At 53.7% G+C, this 22,011-nt stretch overlaps 3 protein-coding genes and 2 non-coding genes across 7 annotated transcripts; 3 read left to right on the top strand and 2 right to left on the bottom strand.

The window, feature by feature from the left end:
* The first annotated feature begins 591 nt into the window (after positions 1 to 591).
* Positions 592 to 11,387, top strand: PWWP3A (PWWP domain containing 3A, DNA repair factor). Of its 2 annotated transcripts, XM_063357905.1 has the most exons (15): positions 592 to 678; positions 1,119 to 1,161; positions 1,796 to 1,891; positions 2,149 to 2,240; positions 2,613 to 2,683; positions 3,113 to 4,111; positions 4,701 to 4,817; positions 5,242 to 5,312; positions 5,795 to 5,871; positions 6,411 to 6,471; positions 6,930 to 7,005; positions 7,130 to 7,180; positions 7,628 to 8,058; positions 9,420 to 9,508; positions 9,753 to 11,387. In XM_063357905.1, the coding sequence occupies exons 3-15, from the start codon at positions 1,835 to 1,837 to the stop codon at positions 9,829 to 9,831; spliced, it is 2,271 nt and encodes a 756-aa protein (XP_063213975.1). In that variant the 5' UTR covers positions 592 to 678; positions 1,119 to 1,161; positions 1,796 to 1,834; the 3' UTR covers positions 9,832 to 11,387. The 2 variants fall into 2 exon arrangements, with proteins under 2 accessions (XP_063213975.1, XP_063213974.1); XM_063357904.1 differs by having other exon boundaries at positions 624 to 1,161.
* A 371-nt stretch (positions 11,388 to 11,758) lies between these two features.
* Positions 11,759 to 11,831, bottom strand: TRNAF-GAA (transfer RNA phenylalanine (anticodon GAA)). The gene has a single exon. It is a non-coding gene; the product is annotated as a tRNA-Phe (tRNA).
* Positions 11,832 to 12,033: 202 nt separating this feature from the next.
* On the top strand, positions 12,034 to 12,107 carry TRNAN-GUU (transfer RNA asparagine (anticodon GUU)). Its single transcript has one exon. It is a non-coding gene; the product is annotated as a tRNA-Asn (tRNA).
* A 166-nt stretch (positions 12,108 to 12,273) lies between these two features.
* NDUFS7 (NADH:ubiquinone oxidoreductase core subunit S7) lies at positions 12,274 to 16,452 on the top strand. The gene is made up of 8 exons (XM_063357914.1): positions 12,274 to 12,380; positions 12,913 to 12,949; positions 13,207 to 13,275; positions 13,695 to 13,812; positions 14,515 to 14,694; positions 14,779 to 14,825; positions 15,595 to 15,683; positions 16,241 to 16,452. The coding sequence occupies exons 1-8, from the start codon at positions 12,365 to 12,367 to the stop codon at positions 16,336 to 16,338; spliced, it is 654 nt and encodes a 217-aa protein (XP_063213984.1). The 5' UTR covers positions 12,274 to 12,364; the 3' UTR covers positions 16,339 to 16,452.
* Positions 16,453 to 16,894: 442 nt separating this feature from the next.
* GAMT (guanidinoacetate N-methyltransferase) lies at positions 16,895 to 20,148 on the bottom strand. Of its 2 annotated transcripts, none has more exons than XM_063357912.1 (6): positions 19,868 to 20,148; positions 19,066 to 19,229; positions 18,910 to 18,973; positions 18,509 to 18,576; positions 18,013 to 18,123; positions 16,895 to 17,701 (listed from the first exon to the last, which is right to left on the bottom strand). In XM_063357912.1, the coding sequence occupies exons 1-6, from the start codon at positions 20,049 to 20,051 to the stop codon at positions 17,561 to 17,563; spliced, it is 732 nt and encodes a 243-aa protein (XP_063213982.1). In that variant the 5' UTR covers positions 20,052 to 20,148; the 3' UTR covers positions 16,895 to 17,560. The 2 variants fall into 2 exon arrangements, with proteins under 2 accessions (XP_063213982.1, XP_063213983.1); XM_063357913.1 differs by having other exon boundaries at positions 19,066 to 19,211; positions 19,868 to 20,143.
* Between the last annotated feature and the right edge of the window lie 1,863 nt (positions 20,149 to 22,011).

The following is a 22,011-nucleotide window of genomic DNA, read 5'->3' as shown; positions in this document are numbered from 1 at the left end:
CACCCCCTGACCTTCCGCTCGTTTTGCCTCAGCGTAAATATGCTCCAGCCCTTTTGGGCCGGGCCTGCGCTACACGAGCACGCCCCGGGCCCGCGCGGTAATTTAACCAAAAGAAAGGCAAATCCCTGCTCGCGTCTGTGGGGGTTTGAGGAGCCCGCAACAATTCACTGTCCTTATTATTCTGTCCAATTATTGTCCCATTGTCCGTATGCCCAATAATCCATTGTCCAATTATTTCGTCACCCGATGACACTCCCCTACCCCCCACCCGGGACTCGGGGAAAAACCAAGGAAACCCGAGGGCTGAAATATAAACAGATTTATATTTATATTTATATTATTGATTAAGATTAATAACACCAGCCTGGGCCCTGACGCCACCACTCCGGCGGCAGAAGGAGGAAGTGACGCCATCGACAAAGACGCTCCGCAGCGGGGGCGGGTCGTGTCCCCCAACCCTCCAATGGAAGGAGAGCTCGGGGGCGGAGCTCTGGAGGAGAGGGCGCTCTGATTGGCCGGAGCCGCTGTGTTTTGGCGGCGGGTAGGCGGGGCTGGCCGCGCCAGCGGGGCTTTCCCATTGGCTGCCGCGTTGCCGGGGAGGAGGGCGGCGCACGCGCGGGGAGCGGCCGGCCTCATATGAAGGGCGGGGGCGAGGCGCGCGCGTCCGCCTCACGATCGGTAACGAGACCCCCCCCGGGGCCCTGAGGGGAGCGCGGCGGCGGGAGGGGGAGCGGCCCGCGGCCTCGCACCGGCACCGGGAGGGCAGGGGAGGGCGGCCGGACCCCTCGTGGGGGTCTCGAAGGGGCGGCCGGTCCCCTCAGCGCGGCGGGGGGGCGCTCCGAGCCCCTCAGGGCTTCCCTCCTGCCCGGGGGTACCGGGGCCGTCCCCCTCGGGGCCCGGTCATTACCTCACGGCGGGCCCCAGCGGTTTGGGGGGGAAGCCGGGGCAGAGTCCGCCGGCTGAGTCGGGGCTGTTGGAACCCGGTAGTTCTCTCGAACCGCGTCCCGGTGACGGGCTTCGCGTCCCGGTGACGGGCTTCGCGTCCCGGCCCCCGGCTCGCCGGGGTCTGCCGTTCGGTGCGCTAATAACGTCCGCTTCTTGCCGTCCCTCGGTGGCAGGACCGCCCTCCAGCCCCCCAGGGAAACTGGAGTCTTCGGTTTTGTAAGTACTGGAGGGTTTTCTTCTTCTTCACGGGTCTTTCTTAAAGCCTTTCAGGTCTTTAGGAAACGGGAGGACTCTGTAGCCGGTTCTCTCAGGTTATAACCGTAAACTACGTACAAAAATTCTCACAGCACGGTGTAATTTTCAGGATGTGACAAGTGGCCTCCATCATTGGGGTTTGGTAGCAAGGAGCTGCGGAATGTGCAGGCCCGCGTCAGCGTTTTCTTATCTATTTGTGACAGTGTTTTCTGCACTTACACATTCACTAAAACCTCCACAGCTGTAGAACGATACATTATTAGAACTTAATTTTGGAGAATGCGTGCAAGTATTAGTCCTCTAAAGGTATGTGGAATATTAGTGGTTCGGTCTAAATAAAATTAATGCTAAACAAGTTCTATGCAAGTAGTATGCCATTGTGGCCTAACACTAAGTAATTAGCTCTAAGTGATTAATTTCATTTAAATTGAACCACTAATACCCCATATTCCTTTACAGTCTAGTGATTTCAAAGGTAAAATGATACATAATTGTAATAATACATGCTCTATTTAAGTCCTGTATTTCTCTTTAAAAAAAGAAATGGGAAAAAATGGACCAAATGGTGTGTAACTTTTATTCCCTTTTTCTTCAGAGCACGCTGGAGTTTTCCTTTTCTACGTGAACCACAGTCATGACAGATCAAGAGTATGTTCTTTGCATGTGGAAGAAGCGTTTATGGCCAGCAAAGGTAAAGCAGATGTACAAATGAGGAAAGATTTGTGGATATAACTTAGGAATGGATGAAATGGGGTAGTAAGTAAGAGCTCCAAGTAAACACCTTAAAAAAGAACTAATCTGTAGAGATCCACATATCGCAACCAGATGCCATGGAATATCAGTCTGTCTTGTGCTGTTTATATTAAAAATGTTTTGATGTCAGATCTGTCCTCTAGTCTAACAGACCTCATCAAGGATTTTAAATGCATGTTTTTCTCTTTAATGTAGGTTTTGTACAAAACTGGAGTTGGTGGGAAAACATCTGTCGATAATGCGAAGGAGACATCTTTTAGAGTTGAAATACTTGGCATGGAAGAACAGTTGAGTATCCTTGTTTCTGTTGTATGTTTGCACTCTTAGACATGAACAAAAAAAGTAGTAGTAATCCCTTTATCTGAAGATATCTGTGAAATGAGGCCATTGATTACATGGCTAACCCAAAACCTGTTGCCTTTTCAGAGCTGGCTGTATAGTTGTCTCATGGAACATCCATAAACAACGGACTGCTAGCTCAGGCATTCTTCATGTGTTTTGTTTTCCTTAACTTCTGCTAACAAGTGTAGCTTTTTGGGGAAAAAAAGTACTGCAAGTTTATTGCCAGATGAAAGCAGTCTCATGCTGTTAGTAATGTTTATTGCTGTGCTGTTTTGAGTCAGCTTTGTTGTGTTTGTTGATTTATTGTGATTTTTCAGGATTAGTGTGAAGTGTGTGGATGCTGTACCACTGAAGGAAGAATGTATAGAAAACATCGCTTCTAGCTTAGGTGAGGAGATGACAAAACATTTGCTGCTTTGTTTGTATTCTGGTTGTAAAACTTACACAAAAACTTAACCTGGGGGACAGTAGTTATATATTTCACTATGTATTTAATGAGGGAGTTGGTTTTGCATTTCTTTCCCCCTCTTTCCATTCCATCTGTAAAGTTTGAAAATAGACTAAGCATTATCACGGCTACTTTTGCTCTTCCCTCATGTGGTGTATTGGAAGGAATGGTGAAGTTTCTGTGTACTTGCATCAAAATAGGGTGTTGGAAGCTTCGACTTTGTGTGTCCCTATATACTTTGCCGTAATATTCATGGATAATTTAAGTGTTAACTTGCATCTTAAAGACAAGATACACTATAAATAAAATTTCTTATTTCTTATATGCAAAGAAAGCTTATTGCATTTATTGCATATTCTTCTTCATCAGATCAAAGGAATAATTCAAGTGAGGCTGTGGAAGAACTGAAATATCGTCGTTCTCTTAAAATTGCTCTGGATATTTTGAATCAAAATGTATCCCCCAGAGAAGAGCCACCAAATACTCAGTTACCCCAGGAAAACAATGCAGGATCTCTCTCATCTACCCCCTTACGTAGATGTCGATCGCTCTGTCACTCTAAGGAAAAGTTGGAGCCTCAGACTTCCAGGAAGAAAAGAGAACAAAAAAATAACCCCAGCCTGAAGACTGATACAAAAACCCAAACAGCTTCCTTCCTTTTGGAGGAGAGCGCTAAAGCGCATGAAAGAGGAACAAACCCTTCCATGTGTAGTACTGTGGACTTGAGTAACACATCAAACTCAGGCAGTCAAAACTGCAAAACACCAGAATCAAATTCACTACCAAGACAGAAAGAAATCAAGCCCGGACTGTTGACAAAGTCCCAAATAGGAAATAAAGTCTCACTTAAGAAAAAAAGTGAGCAAGGAAGAAAAAGACGAAGAGGTGCAGGATCACCTGTGTCGCATATCAACCATTTCCCTACAGATCCAGCCCAGCCCCTTGCTGAGGAAGCGTCTCCGCTGCCTGTCCCCTGTGAAGCTGGCACGGAGGGACCTGTCAGAAGGGCCAACACCAGGAGTCAGCCTAAAAGGACAGTACTGGATTCCTCCTGTAAAAGTGCCTCGGATGACTTGGAAAAAAGCATCAGTAGTGAGAGTGAAAGTCTAGCAAAGCAATTAGGTGGAAGAAAACAGCCAGAGAGTTTAAAACGGGTTAATGGAGAACAAGAGATTGGTGCGACTCTGTCCTCACCCGGAAAAAGGAAATGCAGAAATTGCCCTGAATCTTCATCTGGGCCTTCTAACCATGAGACGCTTTCTGATGGCGTCCCCTCTCAGTGTGAAGAGGAGGAAAATAAGAATACTTCACATGTGACTATGAGTAAAGTAAAGCCGTTTCAGCTGCCTGACTTTGAGGAAGATGAAGGTGGGCATGGCGCTTGGGGATGGGAACACTTCATCCCATTTGATTGTCGAGCACTGTTACTCATCTTGGGATGTTGCATTGCTTTTGTGAATGAGGTTCTTAAATTACTGATTTTAATTCCTTTTGTTTTAAAGTTTTGGAGAAGCACAAAGTGCAGTCACTCTAGTATTGGCTAAAAACTAGTGTGGCATTTAGGTTGTCTGGAGTTGTTTTGGATTTTGCATTGAAAAACTGTATTTGGCAGTAATTCACTAGAGGACTTGCTAATGTCACACTTTTTTTTTTTTCTTTTCCACTGTCTAGTTAGTGTTGAGCTGAAATGATGATGTGTAAAGGAACAGGCTGGTGCAGAGTACTGAAATCAGCCTGTTCTTGTCCCTTTCCTTTTTTCGTCTTTTATTCAGATTATTAGGCCTTTACCTTAGCAGAGAATTGAGAGCATGTGTGGTGTGACAGTCCTTGTGTTATGGTGACTTCTGCTGCTGTGGGGTCACTTCCCCGGCACTGTGTTTCACCTGGGCTGAAGCTGATACTTTTTTTTAGTCACTATTCCTTCTTTACAAACACCAGTGCTTGCTCCTGTTGGCAGGACTGGAATCTGACCTGTCTCCAAAGATAGTTTCCTCAGAGAGCCTGTCTCGCCTCTCAGCTCTGGTAGACGAGGAGGAGGAGGATGAAGAGCTTCCTAGTATTTTATCACATCAAGGTGAGACATAGTGTACCTATATGAGACTTCTTCACCCAGCCTCACTGTGCTCTTTTAGGGTATTTGTCCCTCTAGATTGCTGACAAGCTGTGGTAATGAATCCCAACCTTTCTAGAAAGTGAATCCAGCTTTGTTCAAGCTTGGAATAAAATGTGTTTCTTGGATGCCCCAGAAAGGCTTTTTGAACCAGAATGAGATGCAAATCTCTGGAAATGGGCAAGGGCCAAGGAGTGAACTGTCTGAGCTCCTATGTTCAGAGCTACCCATGCTGTGTTTTGGGAGGTGTGGGGGGATGTCTTGTCACCTTAATTGAAACCTGTAAAAGCATTGAAGTGAAACTCACGAAAGGAAGCTGATAGAAGGGAGAGTGAACTGTCTTGTCTCTCTGTTTTTAGATAAATATTACTTTATTTTTTCATCACAGAACCACAATCAATTGAAGAAGGAATTTTGGTCTGGTGCAAATTGCGAAGGTATCCTTACTGGCCAGCAGTGGTAAGACCAGCTTGCTGCCTTCTTAGAGTGCTATTGCAGGGGGTCTGATGAGGAACAGTTTAACGAGTTCTTGAGTGGCTTTTGCCCTTCTTGGCTTGGGTAGAGCTGGAAATGGTAAAGGTCTTCCAGTAGAAGTGTTCCAAAGATAATAGAAGTGAACTTAAAAATGACGAAAACATGTAAAAAAATATGGTTGATTCCGGTATGATTCTGTTGGAGCAGAGGGTTACTACTGTGCCTTTATAGCTTGTACTGGGAATTAGGGTTGCCGTACCCAGCTAACAAAAGAAACAGGATGGGTCCTTGTGCACTAAGAAAAATGCTCCATTTGGGTAACTTGCTATTCTTGCCACTTTAAACTTAATTTCTGGTATTTGTGTAACTTCCTTGAAGTATGGGGTGTGCCATATAATGTCAATGGAAAATGTTCCTGCTTTGTAAGGGTATTTTAGGATGCTAATGAGACTTTATCCTTTAAACAGGTAAAAAATGTGAAGCGGAAACTCAGAAAGGCGTGTGTGCTGTTTATAGAAGGGAATACAAATGACAAGAAAAAAGGGTAAATGTTGTGGATTGTGATGATGATCTGAACTTTCGGTTTCCCTGGACGGTGTCTGTACTCTGTTCCTGGTACAGGGCAATTATGCTGACAGGTGAAGCTGAGGTTGATCTCAGAGGGAGGGACCTCTCAGGGAAAGGGGAGGATTCGCAGGTGTGGGCTGTGTGCTTTGTCCTGCTGCCAGCTCAGCCTGGCTGGTATTTATGTGAGCAGCTGATGCCTAAGGGAGGAATAAAAAAAGGGCTGGGGACCTAGCTATTGGTTTGTTGGTTTTTCTTTTTTTTTTTTTTTTTTTTACATATGGTGCCCAAACTTTCTGGAAATGCAGGTGTGCCTCTTTTTTTTTTTTTTTTGAAGCCAGGTATTTCTCTGTTAAAAGATTTCATAGTTTTAGCTGATTATGAAAACCAAAACTAGTAAAACCTGCATTCCTGAATTCCTTATGAAATCTGATTTTCAGGGAGGAGTAGAATTGCAGTAAACAGAGATGCAACTCAACTGCCTCTTTTTCCCTAACCGTGTTTCTTTGTTTCATCAAGTTTCTCAGTATCTCTTAAGAGTCTGAAGCACTTTGATTGTGAAGAAAAGCAGGACCTCATTGTAAGTACTACCAGTAACATGTAACCATGAGTGTATACATGTGTTGGGAAAAATAAGGTTGTGTACACAATGTATAACTGGGCCTGCCGAGGAGCGTGGTGCAGTTGGCTTGGTTGACAGTTCTCTGTTCACTTTCCCTCTATCCAACAAACTAATTAAACGTAATTTGTGCTCCACAAAATGGAGAATAATATGGGAATGGCATCCCCTGACACCTTTTTCTGTCTCAGTGAGGCTCTTACTGTGGTTTCACTTGTGGGTTTTCTACCTACAACGAAGCCGCTGTCGCACTGCACGGCAAAGCGATGGCAGAAGTTGAATTTCAGAAGAATGCAGAAAATTTCAAGTAAATTTTGATTCATTATCGCTAGCCATTTCTGTCACCTGGTTAGTGGCCTAGACCTCAAAGCTGCAACAGGATGCTCTTTTTAGAACTGTAAATGGCTCTTGTTTTGTAGGAACGAGCCAAAGAAGATTATCGCCAAGAAATTGAGTGGTGTATTCGATTGATTTCTGACTATCGAATTAGAGTAGGTAAGCAGATGAGTCGGATGATGTCATCCATTCTGATTTACATCAGAAAAAAAACACCAAAACTGTCAGCTTTGTTTCATGGGCTTCATTGAACTGATAAATAATCCTGTTTTGGGCTTTTTAGGTTGTCATTCTTTTACGGGCTCCTTCTTGGAATATTTTGCTGCTGATATCAGTAAGTGAATTCGTTATCTTTTGTATTCTTCTCTTAGTAGGTAAGTTTAGCTCTAATATTTACCAATGTGTGTGAGTTAGGCATCAGACCCGGTGAGGGACTGTTAAAATTACTACACGCTGTTATTGCACTCTAAGGTTTTTCAGTCCCACAACAAAAGTTAAATATTGACTGTTAAAGACACTCCAGTAACTGGTTGCTTCACACGATAGAGAGTTCGTTTCAGAGCTCCTGCCAGAACTTCAACTCCCTAATCTTTTTTTTTTTTTTAAGCAAAATTAAGATTTTGTTGTTGGTGGCTTTTTTACCTTCTTTGGTAGAGGAGAAAGTAAAAATTCTCTCTTATCAAAAAAGTCCCTTATTTTATATTTGTATATGTAAGTATGTATGCGAAAAAGCCCCTTGTTTTTTATATTTAAGTAAGAATGATTGTGGTTTTTTTTTCAGGCTACCCTGTTAGGAAGGAAGGTTATCAAGGTTTAGTCCCAATGACCTTTCCAAACACGGCAGAGGAAGATGTTGAAGAGTCTTCATCAGAAACTTCACCTCAGAAGCCCTCCAAGAAACTTCTCCCTGACAGAACGAGAGCCGCTAGAGACAAAGCGAATAAAAAGATAGTGGAGTTTATAGTGAAGACCAAGGGGGCCGAAGAGCATCTTTTGGCTATTTTGAAAAGCAGAAAACAGTCGCGGTGGCTGAAGGAATTCCTGAATTCAAGTCAGTACATGAACTGCGTTGAGACGTATTTAGAGGATGAAGAACAATTAGACCTTGTGGTGAACTACTTGAAGGAGGTGTATTGTGAGATAGGTGCTAAAAATCTGCATCAAATTAATGGAGACGCAATAAAATTTATTTCGGATGTCCTTTTGCCCGAAGTAAGTAAACATGAGAAAAGTAAACGTTCAAGTAAATAACGCTAGTGTTACGTGATTAGAGTTTAATGACTGAGGGAGGGTTCCCCGGGAGCTGGCAGATCCGTTGAAGTCTGTTTGCCAGCTTGGGTCACAGTCCCTTCAGCTCAAAGGGCATAAAACTGCGTGGTTGCAATATACGATGAGTGAAGAATACTAAAATCAGGGCAGGAGGTTCTTAAACCATGTTCAGGGGCTGGTAATCAGAGAACAAGTATGTTCATGTTACATGTTGGAGAAAAATAAACAAAGCGGGAGTGTTAATCACTGCGTGCTTCCTGTGGGTGTTGATGTTAGGAGGCTGACAGGGTTGTGGGTGAGATGGGAACCAGTGTCATTCTAAACGTTGATTTTTAAGCCATTAGCACAGGATGGGGAAGCTTTAGATAGTATGATGTTTTTAAAGGCAGAGTGGTTGCTTTTGGTGTATTTTGATTACTTCTGAAACTCTTCAAAGCTTTGGGTTTGTTTATTTTTTTATCTGGCAAAACAACCCTGATTTTTCTGGTGTTTCTATGGTTCTTTGTGTGTGTTGGGGGGTGGGTTGTTTGTTTTTACAGTTAAACGTTTAGATACTGTTCTTCCTAGGAACTTTCCTGGGAGGATATAGTAACTTCTGTAGAAACAAAATTACTATGAAGAATATCTTAATCTGGTTATAAAAATACTCTCCTGGGAATGTTAAATACAGTAGAAGGAGGTGGGGGGAGTTTTTCTATCCTTGAGAAGAACTTTGTCATCCTGGAATGTGCCAGCGGAGAACAGCCCGGCTTTCAGAGGGGTTTGGTACTGGACACAGTGTCCTGCTCGTGCTGTTGTCGGATGCGTTATGGTGACGCAGGAGCAGATGCAGCCACTGTCTCCTGCAACGCTGCAAAGCCTGAGCTTTGCCTGTTGCCAGCGCAGTTATTTTCTGCCCTGCTTGAGAAGGTGCTTTGGCCTCTGCTTAACAGTCGGTCTTGTTTTTGAAAGACAAGACTCGTGTCCCTCTCAACTAGTGCCTTAGAAATAAAACTGGCCTCGATGGAACAAGGCTTGTGGGTACTGAGTAATACTGAATTTAGTCCCCCCTTGTTTCCTGTGTAGTATGCTCTGCATGGAAGCTTTGTCACACACTAAAGTCGATAAAAAGTTTGGGAACGCTAAAGGACAAGTTGGAATTATTTATTTAAGAACAGGTACCCAATGAGCAGTTTCATCCCGGTTTCCTAAGTGATTGAGGAACCTTATTCTAAAAATGTGCTCATCTGTTGAGATGGCTTCAAGTCGCTGGTTGTAAATTAACTTTTGTTTCACGAGTATAAATGAATCGAATGCTTTTACAGGCCATCATTTATGCGATTTCTGCTGTGGATGACATAGATTACAAGAAGGCAGAGGAGAAATACATAAAAGGACCATCCGTGAGCAAAAGGTATCTTTTTATTTTTAGTAACCTCTGATTTTTTTTTTTCTTACTAGTTTACTGTTTATATGGAAAGATGTGAGTATAAGGGCAGGAGAGCTCAGTACCCCCCCTTCTGTCGGGCAAGCTTCCTCATTGTCTGACAGAATGATTAAACATGGGAAAGTTCCTGCTGAGTTACTGTAACACACTGCGAACTGTTTAATATGTGAAGATTATTTTTAATACAGAACTTCCATGTGTTTCTTTCCAGGGAGAGAGAAATATTTGATGAAGAAATTATAGGAAGAAAAAAGAGGAAGACCAAACGCGCATCTGCAGACAGCGCCTGAGCGGTGGTACAAACTTTCCCAAGTTACCCTGGCACTGTGCCTGTGTAATAGAGATGTGGTTCTTTGTATAAAATGTGTAATTCTCACTTTTTAAAGTATATCTTCAGAGCTGTAGTCACTGCAATGCTGTACTGCTGTCAGATACAGTTGTGTCTTCAGCTTCGCTCTCCGTTCTGGGTGCCGGCGTCGCTTCCCTGGGCCGTGCCGTGGGGAGCTGCCTGGAGCAGCCGCTGTGGGCGCCGCCTCTCACCCCCTTGGGGCACTTCATGTGGAACCCGGCGAAACCCCAAGGGGTTTGAGAGCTGCTTGCTGTAACACTAAGCTTTGTAGGAATTATTTTGGCCAAATATCTGACAAAGGGAGGGCTGGTGTCGTCAGAAAGGCGTGTGCTGATGAATTACGTAGCCGTGTGTTACCCGATGACGTTAGTGGATGTAGGCAGGGTCCCTGTCTGCAGATGCTCCCGGCAGGTTGGTTATTTTTGCTTCATGTGTCTCAAAGTGCAGGAAATGAAATCGGTAGCTAGTGATGCAATCCGAATAACAAAGGCTTTGTTTGTGTTGATAGGACAAATGTAAAATCCAGTGGAAAAGGAATGCAATGTTTGCTTGAAGAACAAAAACCACTCACATTTAAAAGTGAAACCGTTTTGAATGCTGCTTTAATGGTTTTCTTTGAGGCCATGATTTTGGGAACACTTCTGTCTTTTTCTGTCTGATTTTAAATATAAAATTTAATCATGCCTAGTTCCTCCTGCGGCTTTTGCTGAAGGTGTAACGTATCGCAAATTGCCTTTGACAGACTTGCAGTGTTATTGAGAACTATCTAATGATAAAAGCCCAATGATTTACTATTTTTCTATATTATAATGCCAATGTGGTCTACTTGCTTGTCCAATAGGAACTGAGATGATTTTTGGAATTTGAGGAAGAAGTTCCAATATAAATTGGGGTACAGATGTGTATTCTGGCTAGAGTAATTCTCTGAGTATGTTTTAACCACAGGTTTGATTGCTCCGTGATGGGTTTCAATATGCATTTAGAATCTTTATTGGTGTTACTAAAGGGACATTCACAAGTGCATCAATCACAGGGATAACAGACCTGGACTCTTCTTGTGCGCTTCTGGGTTACCGTGATCCACGGCGCTGTACAAAACCAGCGAAAGGACCCTTCGGCTCCTCCTTCAGCCCCCGGTGCTGGAGCAGCAGAGCCCCCTCATCTCCTCGCCTTTAGCTCTGTCCTCACTTTTCCTGCCTTTCAGCCACGCGTTGGGTGAAAGTGCTCCAGAAAGTTTGAATCCCTAAAAACCACTCCCAGCTGCCGCCCCAGGCATCAGAGGGTGGTGACAGAACTCCGCCTCAAGACTGAGTTCGGTCTCGCAATGTATGGAATTATGTGGTCCTAACTCAATTAAAGTTGGGTGAAGTGAACCATCAAAGGCTTGTCCTGGCTTTTGTTTGAATGGGCTCATTCATTTCGAATACTGGTTTTAAGCTGTGGTTGCTGGTGCACACAGGCAGAGGCTCTTCCACCCAAATTTTACATCAGGCAAAGATTATTTTAGCTGTCAGCTAAAACCCTAGTATTGTGTTACTAAACATGGGGTGGGTACGAGAAAGCAAACTTACTGTTTTCTGTTATTGTGCTTTAATTAAAAGGGATACTCGCAGGCATCATCCCTGCTACAAACGAGCTTGTCCGATTTTAATTGATGCATATTCCTTTGCGTAAGCTGCCTCTTCCCCTGCGTGGGCTTGTGCCCCTTGTCTGTGCTGCTGCTCGCGTTTGTTTCTACGATACAAAAGGGTTTGGAGCGGGTGGGATGCATCTACCGGCGCCTGGGCGGCGGTTTTGGCCTGTTCTGGAAGAATTTTTGGAGCAGCGGGTGAATTCGCAGCCCGAGCCGCGGAAGGAAAAGTAACGGCTGCCGAAACCCGGGATCGAACCAGGGACCTTTAGATCTTCAGTCTAACGCTCTCCCAACTGAGCTATTTCGGCTGCGTGAGAACGGCTTACCCCCCCCTTCCCGAGACCCCCCCACGGTGGGGCCGGGCCCGGTGGGGGTGGGCGCCGAGCACTGGGGGGCCCGGCGGGGGAACACGGACACAGGCGCGGACAGGCCGCGGCGTGGGGGCGGGGCGAGCACCGGGGCGCTACCGGTGGCCACAGCGGCGGGCGCGGCGGCGGCGGCGGCAGCGCGGTCTCTGTGGCGCAATCGGTTAGCGCGTTCGGCTGTTAACCGAAAGGTTGGTGGTTCGAGCCCACCCAGGGACGCGTGCATCTTTTTTCTGTGCTGCCGCCCCTCCGGGGCCTGGCTGCACCGGGACACCCCCGGCTGCCTTTCCGTTCTCCACCGCCCACGTTCCTCCCCGTTTTGCCGCGGGACGGAGCAGGGCCCGGCGGGAGCCCGCGGAACCCCCCGCACCGCCCCGCGTTCCCCGCCGGCGCGATGAGGCGGCGCACCGGGCCCGCGCCGGGCCGCTGTAGCGGGTGCACCGCGCCCAGAGGTTGCCTGAAGGGCTGCGGGCGAGATGGCGGCGTTGGGCTGTGAGCGGGGACCGGGACGGGGACGGGACCGGGACCGGGTGAAGGCCTTGGCCTGCTGCGGAGCGACCGAGCCGGGAGAGAGCCCTGAGGGACACCAGGCCGGGCCCAGAGGCTCTGAGGGGGGACCAGGCTGGAGGCCCCGGGTCCCTGAGGGGGGGTCGGGCCGGGCTGGAGGCCCTAGGGCTCTAAGGAGGCGACTGGGCCGAGCCCCGGAGCCATGAGGGGAGGACTGGGCCATTCCCCGGGGCCCTGAGCGGGAGGCCGGGCTGGGCTCCGGGGCTCTGAGGGGTCACCGGGCCGGGTCCCAGGGTGAGGCGGGGACCGCGGTTGTCCTTGGGGGCGACCCTCGTCGGCGGGACTGGAGGCCCCGGGGAGAGGACGGGAGCCGTGGAGTGTCCCTGTTCCCTCCGGGCAGCCCGGGGCTCGTCCCCGGAGGGGTCTCTCGCTGAGCTCTCCCCCCGGTCCGGGCCGTTCCTGCCCCCCGGTGCCGGGTCCGGCCGGAGCTGAGCTCTCCCGCGCTCTCTCGTTGCAGGTCTTCGCCTCCCCCGGTGCGGCGCGCTGGCCTGGCGGTGAGGGATGGGGATGGAGGGCGCTGGGTATCAGTGTGGGGAGACTCGGGCCCCCCCCAGAGCAGCCCCCCCCGTGCTGGGGAGCCCCGAGTGAGCTGGGTCGGCGGGGGGTTGTCCGTGGTGGGGTGGGGGGTCTCCTCCCCGGCTGGGTTTGATCAGAGCTTTCCTCGTCCCTGGGGAGGGAGAGCAGTGGTGTGTGCTCTGGGGGTTTGTGTGACCATGACAAACCGAGGTGTAACGACTTCTCTTTTTGCCAGGTCCAGTGCCGTGGCGTCCGCTCACACTCGGCTGCTCCATCAGACGCCGGCATCTGAACACGCTGACAGGTAACGCTGGTGCTCGGGGACAGGTTCCTCGGCTGCGTCCTTCCCCTTGCGGGTGGAGGATCCCCAGTGGTACAGGGGAGGAAACCTGCTGTCTACACTTGCGTGACAGTCTCTTTCCTCTCTTCTTAAAAGCCGGGATTAACGGGTAGGCAGAGGTGAGCCCGCCAGGCACCCTCCGCAGTTTGGGCACAGCAAACAGAGGGGCTCTGCCTGAGGAACATGCTCCACAGCTCTCCCTGCAGCCAGGGGAGAAGCCCCCCGTTATAAACACAGTCTCCCGCGGTAGCAGGGGGTGAGGTTGTCCATAAACAATATACCGTGGATTCTTTATGGGATCACAGCTCCTTGAGGCTAATGATTGTATTCTGCAGTTACGCTTATTAATTGGAGACTGATACTACTGCGCCGTTTGTCTTCAGCTCTGTCCAAGTCCAGCCAAAGAGCTCAGCTGTTGTCCAGAAAAAATCCTACGTCCCCACTAGCAAGGGCGAATATGTTGTCACCAAACTCGATGACCTGATCAACTGGGCACGAAGGGTGAGTCCGCTGGCACTGTTGTGCTCACTCGGGAGAAAGGATATTGAATGCTTTGAGGTGCTGGTGGGAAATGGGTTTGAGCCGTCTCCTCCTCGGGATAAAAATAGGTTCAAAATTCTCCTCAGGGAAATAGCCAAGTTTCTTGGCCAGAGGTTGACATTTGGGGTACTGTGTCAGAGCGGGAGAGACGTTTAACGTGAGGGTGGCACGAAGCAGCACCGGCTGCTTGGCTGAACAGAGCTCTCCTTCAGTCCCGAGCAAAAGCCACTCTGTGGTTTGCGAAGTCCTTGTAATACGCAGCCGCTCTGCGCCGCACAGACGGCTGCACAAGTGACGCTCCCCCGAATCCAGTGCGCTCTGCCTTCCTGAGTTTTGCCTTCTCCGGCCGCCGCTGCCCTCGTGCGAGGCTTCGGAGGTGGCTGTTTTTGCAGCGCGAGATGCGCAGGGGAGCGTCAGCTTCTCTGAGGCTGCAAACGCACAGATCTCTAGCATCCGTTTCCCCGGAGCTGTGAGTTTTGCTCTCCTGTATAATGGCAAACACCGTTCTTGTTTATGATGCTCTGACTGAACAGACCTTGAAACTTTTCTTGTCCTGTTTCCTTTTCCGTCTGATCAACTCTTTGCTCTTTGAGTCACCCGCACAGGGGTCTCTGCTCCTGCTTTCAGCGTTCTCACCCGTAACCCGCGTCTCTCCTGCTGCAGAGCTCCTTGTGGCCCATGACGTTTGGCCTGGCGTGCTGCGCCGTGGAGATGATGCACATGGCGGCTCCTCGCTACGACATGGACCGCTTTGGGGTGGTCTTTCGAGCTAGTCCCCGGCAAGCTGATGTCATGATCGTGGCCGGCACCCTGACAAACAAAATGGCCCCGGCGCTTCGGAAGGTACAGACTCAGCTGGATGCTTCGTGCGCGGCTGCGAGTGCGGGACGTGGATGGAAAATGATCTGAAATGTCTGTGTTCTGCAGGTCTACGACCAGATGCCGGAGCCTCGCTACGTGGTCTCCATGGGGAGGTAAGTGCCGGGATGTCCTTGTCACCTTGTACCGCACGGGAGAAGTCTGGTGTCTCTGCTCGGGTGGGGGGACGAAGGGAGGGGAACCCATTTCTCAATTGTATTTCCAACCCGTTGAATCATACAGAGAGGCCTTGTTACAAGTGGGACATAAAGGCTGCCTTTGACTGGGGTGAGGAGAATGATGTCTGTCAAGTCCCCGGGAACTGCAAAGTCTTCCCAGTGAAAGATTCTGGGGGTTTCGCAGCTGCCAGAGTCTGGGGGCTTGTATATGTCCAGAATCTCAGAATTTGCATTTAGCCGAAAGCTTTCAAAATGCTTCTACTGTGCAGCGTGAATTGTGAGCTCTGTGGAGCTCTGGCGTGCTGGAACTGACGATTTGTTGGGTTCGTGGTGCTGCTGGGGCCGAGGGTGGCCGTTTCACCAGGGCCTGGAGGGGACAGGACGAGTTCTAGAAACGCTCTGTGCGGATGTGGCAAAACGAAAGGTTTTGCAGTGGAGAGGAAGGACCCTCTGAATATCTGCTTTGTAAGAGCAAGGAAAACAGTTTGGTTTGGTCGCTGCCATCCAGCCAGGGCTTGCGAGGAGGCTGAATGGCCAAGGTGAGCCTTGGCACCCGCTCCGTCCCTCGCTGCGAAGTCTGCCGGGCGGCTCCTGCCTCCCAGCACGCGGGTGCCGGGTTCCCCTTCTCCTTTGCCTCCCGCTCCTCTTCCCCGCGGACCACGGAGCCGCCTTTACCGAGGCGCTGACACCCGCCCGTCTCTCGCAGCTGTGCCAACGGCGGGGGTTACTACCACTACTCCTACTCCGTGGTGAGGGGCTGCGACCGCATCGTGCCGGTGGACATCTACGTGCCAGGTAGGAGAGAGAGGGCGCTGCCCGCCACGGCACTAACTTGGGGCAGGACGGCTAAAGTTAATTTTGGACGTTTTGATGGTGCTCGGTGTAGCTTTTAAAGACCTTTCCGTTTCGAACCGTGTTGCTAAAGCTGCAGATGCTTCGGTAAGATCAGCCAGGGGTTTCCAGTAAGGGAGCAGAGTTCCTCTGGTGGTGTTCTTCGCCAGTAACTGTTGTGTACTGTGTGGGCTGTAGTTCAGTCGACCACGTACTCTCTTGTGAGATACCGCCTCGCTTAAAAGCAAAGCGTTTCGACGTTTTTATAAAGACCTTTTTGAAAAACACCATCACTCCGGTTTCTTTCAACTAAAGAAACTAAACTTTAAACTAAACTTGAGTTTCTTTAAAGAATCTCTCTCGCGTTTCTGAACTCTGCAGCCTGTGACATCCGCAACGCCGGAGGGAAATCGCAGCGTGCTTTGGGGCAAAGCCCGTGGCTTGTGGCTTCTCCTTCTGGCTACACGTCAGCGCAGCTGGCAGCCCCGCGGGCTTCCTTTTTCTCTCTCTCTCTCTCTCAGGTTGCCCACCTACTGCTGAAGCTTTGCTGTACGGAATCCTGCAGCTCCAGAAGAAAATCAAACGGGAGAAGAAGATTCAGATCTGGTACAGGAAATAGCCTCTTATTTATGACCTCCCCACTCACTGCCCGCCCGGGCACCCGCTTGCATTCGTACGCACAAGAAAGCTGTATTCTCACGAGCCTTCAATAAAACTCTACCTGGTCAAGATACTCCTCTGTCTTTAATCTGTCCCTCTTACCTGACGTTTTTAATTCATTTAATAGCGGGATTAAAAAGCGGGAGTTGAATTTGATGACGTTGCGTGGTGTTTTCTGGTCTGAATGGCCCCGGAGGAATGTTTGAAGTTCCCTGTCGTGACATGAATGCCTTGCCAGAAACCCGGGACTTTGGCTTTGGGGGGAAATGTTGAGACCGACGCGCATCCAAGGGAACCCCGAGCTCGTCTCGCGCTCACCACCTGCTTTGTGCTTATAATGCCTACAAAGGATCTAAAAAAACCCTTTGTATCTGTGCGCACAGCAGCCAGAAATTAATTAAAATTAAAAATCGAGTAAAACATCAATGCTTAAAATCAGAATATGACTAATAAAAATGAGCGCGACACACGCGTGTGCGCTTTTGAAAGGCAAATAGATTGCTCTGAAACAGCAGTTGTGTATTTCATTCCTTTTTAATGGATTTTAGCTCTTCTGGGCAGAGAGAGAAAACATCATTTATGTGCCATGGAACTGCAAGGAGGTCGTCGGAATCGGGACTTTGCCACGCTGGGCTTTAGCCAAAGGGACGGGGAAACTTCACCGGGGAGCGGCTGCGGGAGCAGCCGAAATCCCCTTCCAGCAAAATGCCTCCAGCTGCCCCCTCCTCCCCGTTTCTCCCCCCTGGTTTAGATTATTTGGCTTTGGGGACCCCGTGATTTCTAAAAATGATGCAGCTTTTCCAGGAAACATCTCGTCCTCCGGCCCCTTGGGCTGAAGGCTCGGGGCGATGCTCTTGAATTGCAGCTTAATTGATATTTGGCGTCTCGAGCGGGGCCTCTGGGACCCCTCCCCAGGGCAGGGGGCTGCATGGAGCTGGTGACAACCTGGTGACAACCCTGATGGGGCAGGGAGTCCTTTTGTCCAGGAGGTCCCCTGAAGACCCAGGACTTCCATCCCAAGCCTCCAGCTTTCTCCTGCCTCCGGATAAATCGGCTTCGATCTTCTTTCATTAGCGTCAAAGGAGAGAAGAGCTTTCCTCCTCCTGGCAGCGCACGTAATCAGTCTCTCCTCGTTAGGGTTCGCTTCCCGCGGCTCCGGGGAGGGATGGTGCTGGGCGCCCTCAGTGCTTGACGATGGTGGGTGTGATCATCTTGTGGAAGGAGTAGTACCTGCAGTCCTTGGGGGGGACCAGGTCCATCACCTTCGTGCTGATGTTCTCCTTCTTGAACCCGGCCTCCACCAGGTGCCGCACCTGGGTCTCCTGCGGGAGAGGAGGGGAGGGGAGGGAAGGGGCAGCCATGGCTTGAGCTGCTGGGATGGGAGCGGAGATGCTGCTGAGCCCCGCGGGGACGCGGGACAGCGCGAGGAACCGGGTGCGGGGACTCCCGTTTTGGGCTGCTGTGGGCAAAAACCCTCCCACCTTCCCTCAAATGTTCCCCACTGAGCCCTGGCCATCACGGAGGAGTCAAACGGCCACGGAGTGCTCTGGCTCGTGCTTCTCCCTGGCGAGAGCGTCGGGGAGCCCGGGTTGGGCTGGGCCGGGCCCTCCCCAGGGTGGCCCCCAACGCTCACCTCAAACATCTTCTCGATGTCGGTGTACTTGGTCTTCAGCAGCTCCCCCCAGGAGGTCAGGTTGCAGTAGGTGAGGACCCCACCGGGCTGCAGCAAGCGGAAGGCATGGTCCTGCGACGGGAATGTTGGGGGGGGACAGGCTCAGCACCCCCCGCTTGGCACCCGGACCCCGCCGGACCCCCCTCCAAGCCCCTGCGTCTCCCCGCAGAGCCGGACACTTCCCCAGCCCTCTGTGCCCTCCCGCTGTTCCCCCCCGGCCGGCTGCCACCACGATGGCCAAAAGTGCTGCCGCTGCCACCGCCGTGCTGGGGACATCACGGGGACGTCGGGGTTTTCCAGAGGGGACACTAAGTCCCGGCTCTGGCTTTGGCTCCTGAGCTCCGGAATTCTCCTCCCTGCCCCGTGGGCCCCCATCTCCGCCAAACCCCCCCCGGCCCCGGGAGGGAGGTGCGGGTGCCGGGGGGCCGGGGTGCGGGCGCTGCACCCGCCGCGTTACCTTGATGAAGGCGAACTGGTGCGTGTGCCAGGTCTCCTCCGAGAGCGGGTAGGTGTCGTACAGGATCCCTGCCCGGGAGCACCGGAGACCACCCGTCAACGACCACCGAGGCACCGGCGGGGGCTCCAGCGCCGGGGTGGGGGGAAAAATCCCCCTTCACGGCCTCTTACTAATTTTTTCCTATTTAAATTTGCACCCCGCGCCTCCCCCGCCCCGCGGAAGGCAGCCACGTGCCGTTCCCCAGGGCAAGGTGCCGCTCCCAGGGGGGACACCGGCTGCAGCCCGTCCCCGCCGCCGCGGGGGGCAGAGGGTGCTGGGTGCTCGCCTGCACCCCCAGCTTTGCCCCGGGGACCCCCACCCCGCCGCCGTCCCCCCATCCCCGGTCCCGCCGGCTGCCTCACCGCTGAAATGCCCGTCGGGCAGCGTCGGCACCACGTCCTCCCACAGCCCCTTCAGGGGCACGACCTGCGGGAGGGCAGAGGGGTGACCCCCGGACGTCGGCACCCCCCCCGGCACCCCCACCCCCACCCCCCCCCCCGCCAGAGCCCACCCCGGACCTTGTGGGGCTGCGTCCTGGCCCACTCCTCCAGCCGCCGGAAAACGCCCTCGTTGCACTCGATGATCCAGTGCTCCTCGATGGCGAACTCCTCCACCTTGCTGGCGGCGATGGCCATGCCGAAGCCCACCTCCAGCACGCGGCCGCCTGGGGACGAGAGGGCGGCTGCGGGGCCGGGGGGGACACGACACGGTGCCTCCCCCTCTGCCAGCCCAGCAGACGCAGAGCTCTGCTTTTCCCCCGCCGCGGAGCCCCCCCCAGCCCCAAAGGCCTCCCATGAATTGGGTTGTTTTGGGGGCGGTTTGGGAAAGGGGGGTGCTGCCGGCGCTGGTGGGGAGGAAGCTGGGAGCTTCCTCCATGTCGCTGTCACCATCTGCACCCTGCAACGGCCATTTGCCCCCGTTGATCCCCCCCCCCCCGCTGTGGTTGCAGCGGGGACAAGCGACCGCTCGCCGAAACCCTCCCTGTGCCGGCGCGCGGGGAACGCAGCCCAAAAAGCGGCATGTCCCAACCATGCCGTGCTCTGCCCCCGCGAGTGGCTGCAGCCCCCCGTCCCCCCCGTCCCCCCTGTCCCCAACCCCTTTCGGGAACGTGCCACCCTGAGACGAGAGCACAAGTGCCACCGCAGCCCCCCCCCCGCCCACCGTGGCTGCCTGGGGAGCACCGGCGGCGAGCAGGGCGCACGCAGCGGGGTCCGTCCCCCCCCCCATTTTTTGCTCGTGGGGAACGCTGCCCGCTACCCACGGCTCAGCTGCACCCCACAGCCCCGAGCCCTCGGGGGGGGGGTGTGGGGGGGGCATTACCCCTCGAGGCGGCCACGGCCGCCAGCGAGTGCATGTAGGGGGTCTCCCAGCGCTCCATCACCGGCTTCCCCAGGATCTCCAGGTGGGCGTCGGGCGCATCGTAGCCGGCCGCCGCCTCCCGCCACGCCGCCCGGCAATCCTCGCCCTCCGCGAAGATGGGCCCCGCCGCCGCCCGAGCGCTCATGGCCGCCCCGTTGCCAGGAGGAAAGTCCAGCGGGTCCGGTCGAGGGCGCTGGGGGAGGGAAGGGGCCGCGCTCGGGGTCTTGGCCGGCTTTAAATAGCCGGGGCTGGGAAAAATGCTGAGTGCGCAGAGAGGGCTGGGGCCCCACGGGGTGAAAGGGATCCCTTATCGGGCGCTGGGGCGGGGGAACGCGGCGGGAGGGGGGGGGCAGGCAGGGGGTGGGCACGCATGGCCACCTGCACCGGCATGTTGGCTACTGGCCGCCTGCACCGACACTGCCGGGCAGGAGCGGCCGGTGCCCCGTTTCAGAGCGGGGCTGGGGGGGGGGGGGGGCGCAGGGGACGGGACACGCTCCCGGTGGCACCGGGCACCACGCCGTGCGTGGCCGGAGCGGGACCGAGTGGCAGCGCTGCGTGTCGGAGTGGGGACGGGTCAGAGCAGCCGGGGGACACACGGAGGAAGGGCTTGTCCCCAGGGGCTGTGCCCCACGCTGTGCCACGCAGTGGGGACGTGCAGGGGGCTCTGCCCCACGCGGCGCCATGCTCTGGGGCCACACACCGGGACCGTGCCGCGCTCTGGGGCCACACACTGGGACCGTGCCGCGCTCCGGGGCTGTGCACAGGGCTCTGCCCCACGCGGTGCCGCGCTCTGGGGCCACATGAGCCTCTGCCCCCACACCACGTCATGCACCAGGGCTGTGCCACGCTCTGGGCTCCGCATAGTGCCACGCTCCACGCTCTGCCAGGCACCGGGGCCGTGCCCAGGACCCCGTGCCACCCTCTGGGGTTACCCGCGCAGGCTGTGCCACCCACCGGGGCTGTGCACGGTGCCATGCCCCGCACTGTGCCACCCGCTGCGGCCACGCGCAGGGCTCTGCCCTACACCGGGGGCCATGCACGGCGCTGTGTCTCTCTCCGAGCTCTGAGCGGTGCCGTGCCCCACACTGTGCCACGCTCTGGGGCCGCGCGCCGGGGCTGTGCCACGCTCTGGAGCCGTGTGCGGCGGTGTGCCCCACGCTGTGCCGTGCACAGGGCCCTGCCCCACGCTGTGCCACGCTCTGGGGCTACACACCGGGGCTGTGCCACGCACCAGGGCTGTGCCACGTTCTGGGGCCACGCATGGTGCTGTGCCGTGCTCTGGGGCTGTGCACGGTGCTGTGCCCCACACCGGGGCTGTGCACAGGGCTCTGCCCTATGCTGTGCCACGCTCCGGGGCTACACACCGGGGCTGTGCCACGCACCAGGGCTCTGCCCCAGGGTTTGCACAGTGCTGTGCCCCACGCCATGCCATGCTCCAGGGATGCACAGTGGGGCTGTGCCACGCTCTGGGGACGTGCCCAGGGCCCTGCCCCGTGCTGTGGGGCTGCACACCGGGGCCGTGCTCTGCTCTGGGGATGCACAGTGGGGCTGTGCCGTGTTTTGGGGCCGTGCGCTGGGGCCGTGCCATGCTCCGGGGCCGTGCCCCAGGGCTGTGCTCGGCGCTGCGGGGCTGCGCCATGCTGCGGGGCTGCGCTGTGCTCTGGGGGAGGCACAGTGGGGCTGTGCCACGTTTTGGGGCTGTGCACCAGGGCCGTGCCCGGGGCTGTGCCGTGTTCTGGGGCTGTGCCGTGCTCCAGGGCCATGCTCCACCGGGGGGGAAAGGCCCGGTGCCGTGCCCCCACGCTCCTCCGTGCCCGCTGCCGAGAGCGGCCGGGGTGACCCGCAGCCCCGCGGCAGAGCCGGGCTGAGCTCCACGGGGAGGACGCCGGGGCGGTGCTGGGGGGCTGCGGGCGGGGTCCCGGGGGGTCCCGAGGGGGGGCGGTTCGAGGGGGTCCCGTCGGACCCGCCCCCCCGCAACCCCCGCGCACGTGGTGCGGGCGGACTGCCCTTCCCGTCGTGCCCCGCGCGCCGCCCCGCCCCGCGCCCGCCCCTCCCTGGGCGCGGCCCCGGAGACCCCGTAGCGAGGGCAGGTGCGCGCGCAGCGG

This window comes from Chroicocephalus ridibundus, chromosome 22 (assembly GCF_963924245.1).
Source record: "Chroicocephalus ridibundus chromosome 22, bChrRid1.1, whole genome shotgun sequence".
NCBI lineage: Eukaryota > Metazoa > Chordata > Aves > Charadriiformes > Laridae > Chroicocephalus > Chroicocephalus ridibundus.
The sequence above is the reverse complement of the archived record's forward strand: the minus strand, read 5'-3'. Positions and strand labels throughout refer to the sequence as shown.

What these genes read in the sequence shown, in the direction of transcription:
- PWWP3A (XM_063357905.1), top strand. Translation starts at nt 1,835, where the DNA reads ATGACAGATCAAGAGTATGTTCTTTGCATGTGGAAGAAGCGTTTATGG. An exon ending in TAGTATTTTATCACATCAAG is followed by an intron (nt 4,818 to 5,241) that starts GTGAGACATAGT and finishes TTTTCATCACAG; the next exon opens with AACCACAATCAATTGAAGAA. An exon ending in CGGATGTCCTTTTGCCCGAA is followed by an intron (nt 8,059 to 9,419) that starts GTAAGTAAACAT and finishes ATGCTTTTACAG; the next exon opens with GCCATCATTTATGCGATTTC.
- NDUFS7 (XM_063357914.1), top strand. An exon ending in GCATCTGAACACGCTGACAG is followed by an intron (nt 13,276 to 13,694) that starts GTAACGCTGGTG and finishes GTTTGTCTTCAG; the next exon opens with CTCTGTCCAAGTCCAGCCAA. An exon ending in TGATCAACTGGGCACGAAGG is followed by an intron (nt 13,813 to 14,514) that starts GTGAGTCCGCTG and finishes CTCCTGCTGCAG; the next exon opens with AGCTCCTTGTGGCCCATGAC.
- GAMT (XM_063357912.1), bottom strand. Translation starts at nt 20,051, where the DNA reads ATGAGCGCTCGGGCGGCGGCGGGGCCCATCTTCGCGGAGGGCGAGGAT. An exon ending in GCCCGACGGGCATTTCAGCG is followed by an intron (nt 18,577 to 18,909) that starts GTGAGGCAGCCG and finishes GCTCCCGGGCAG; the next exon opens with GGATCCTGTACGACACCTAC. An exon ending in ACCAGTTCGCCTTCATCAAG is followed by an intron (nt 18,124 to 18,508) that starts GTAACGCGGCGG and finishes TTCCCGTCGCAG; the next exon opens with GACCATGCCTTCCGCTTGCT.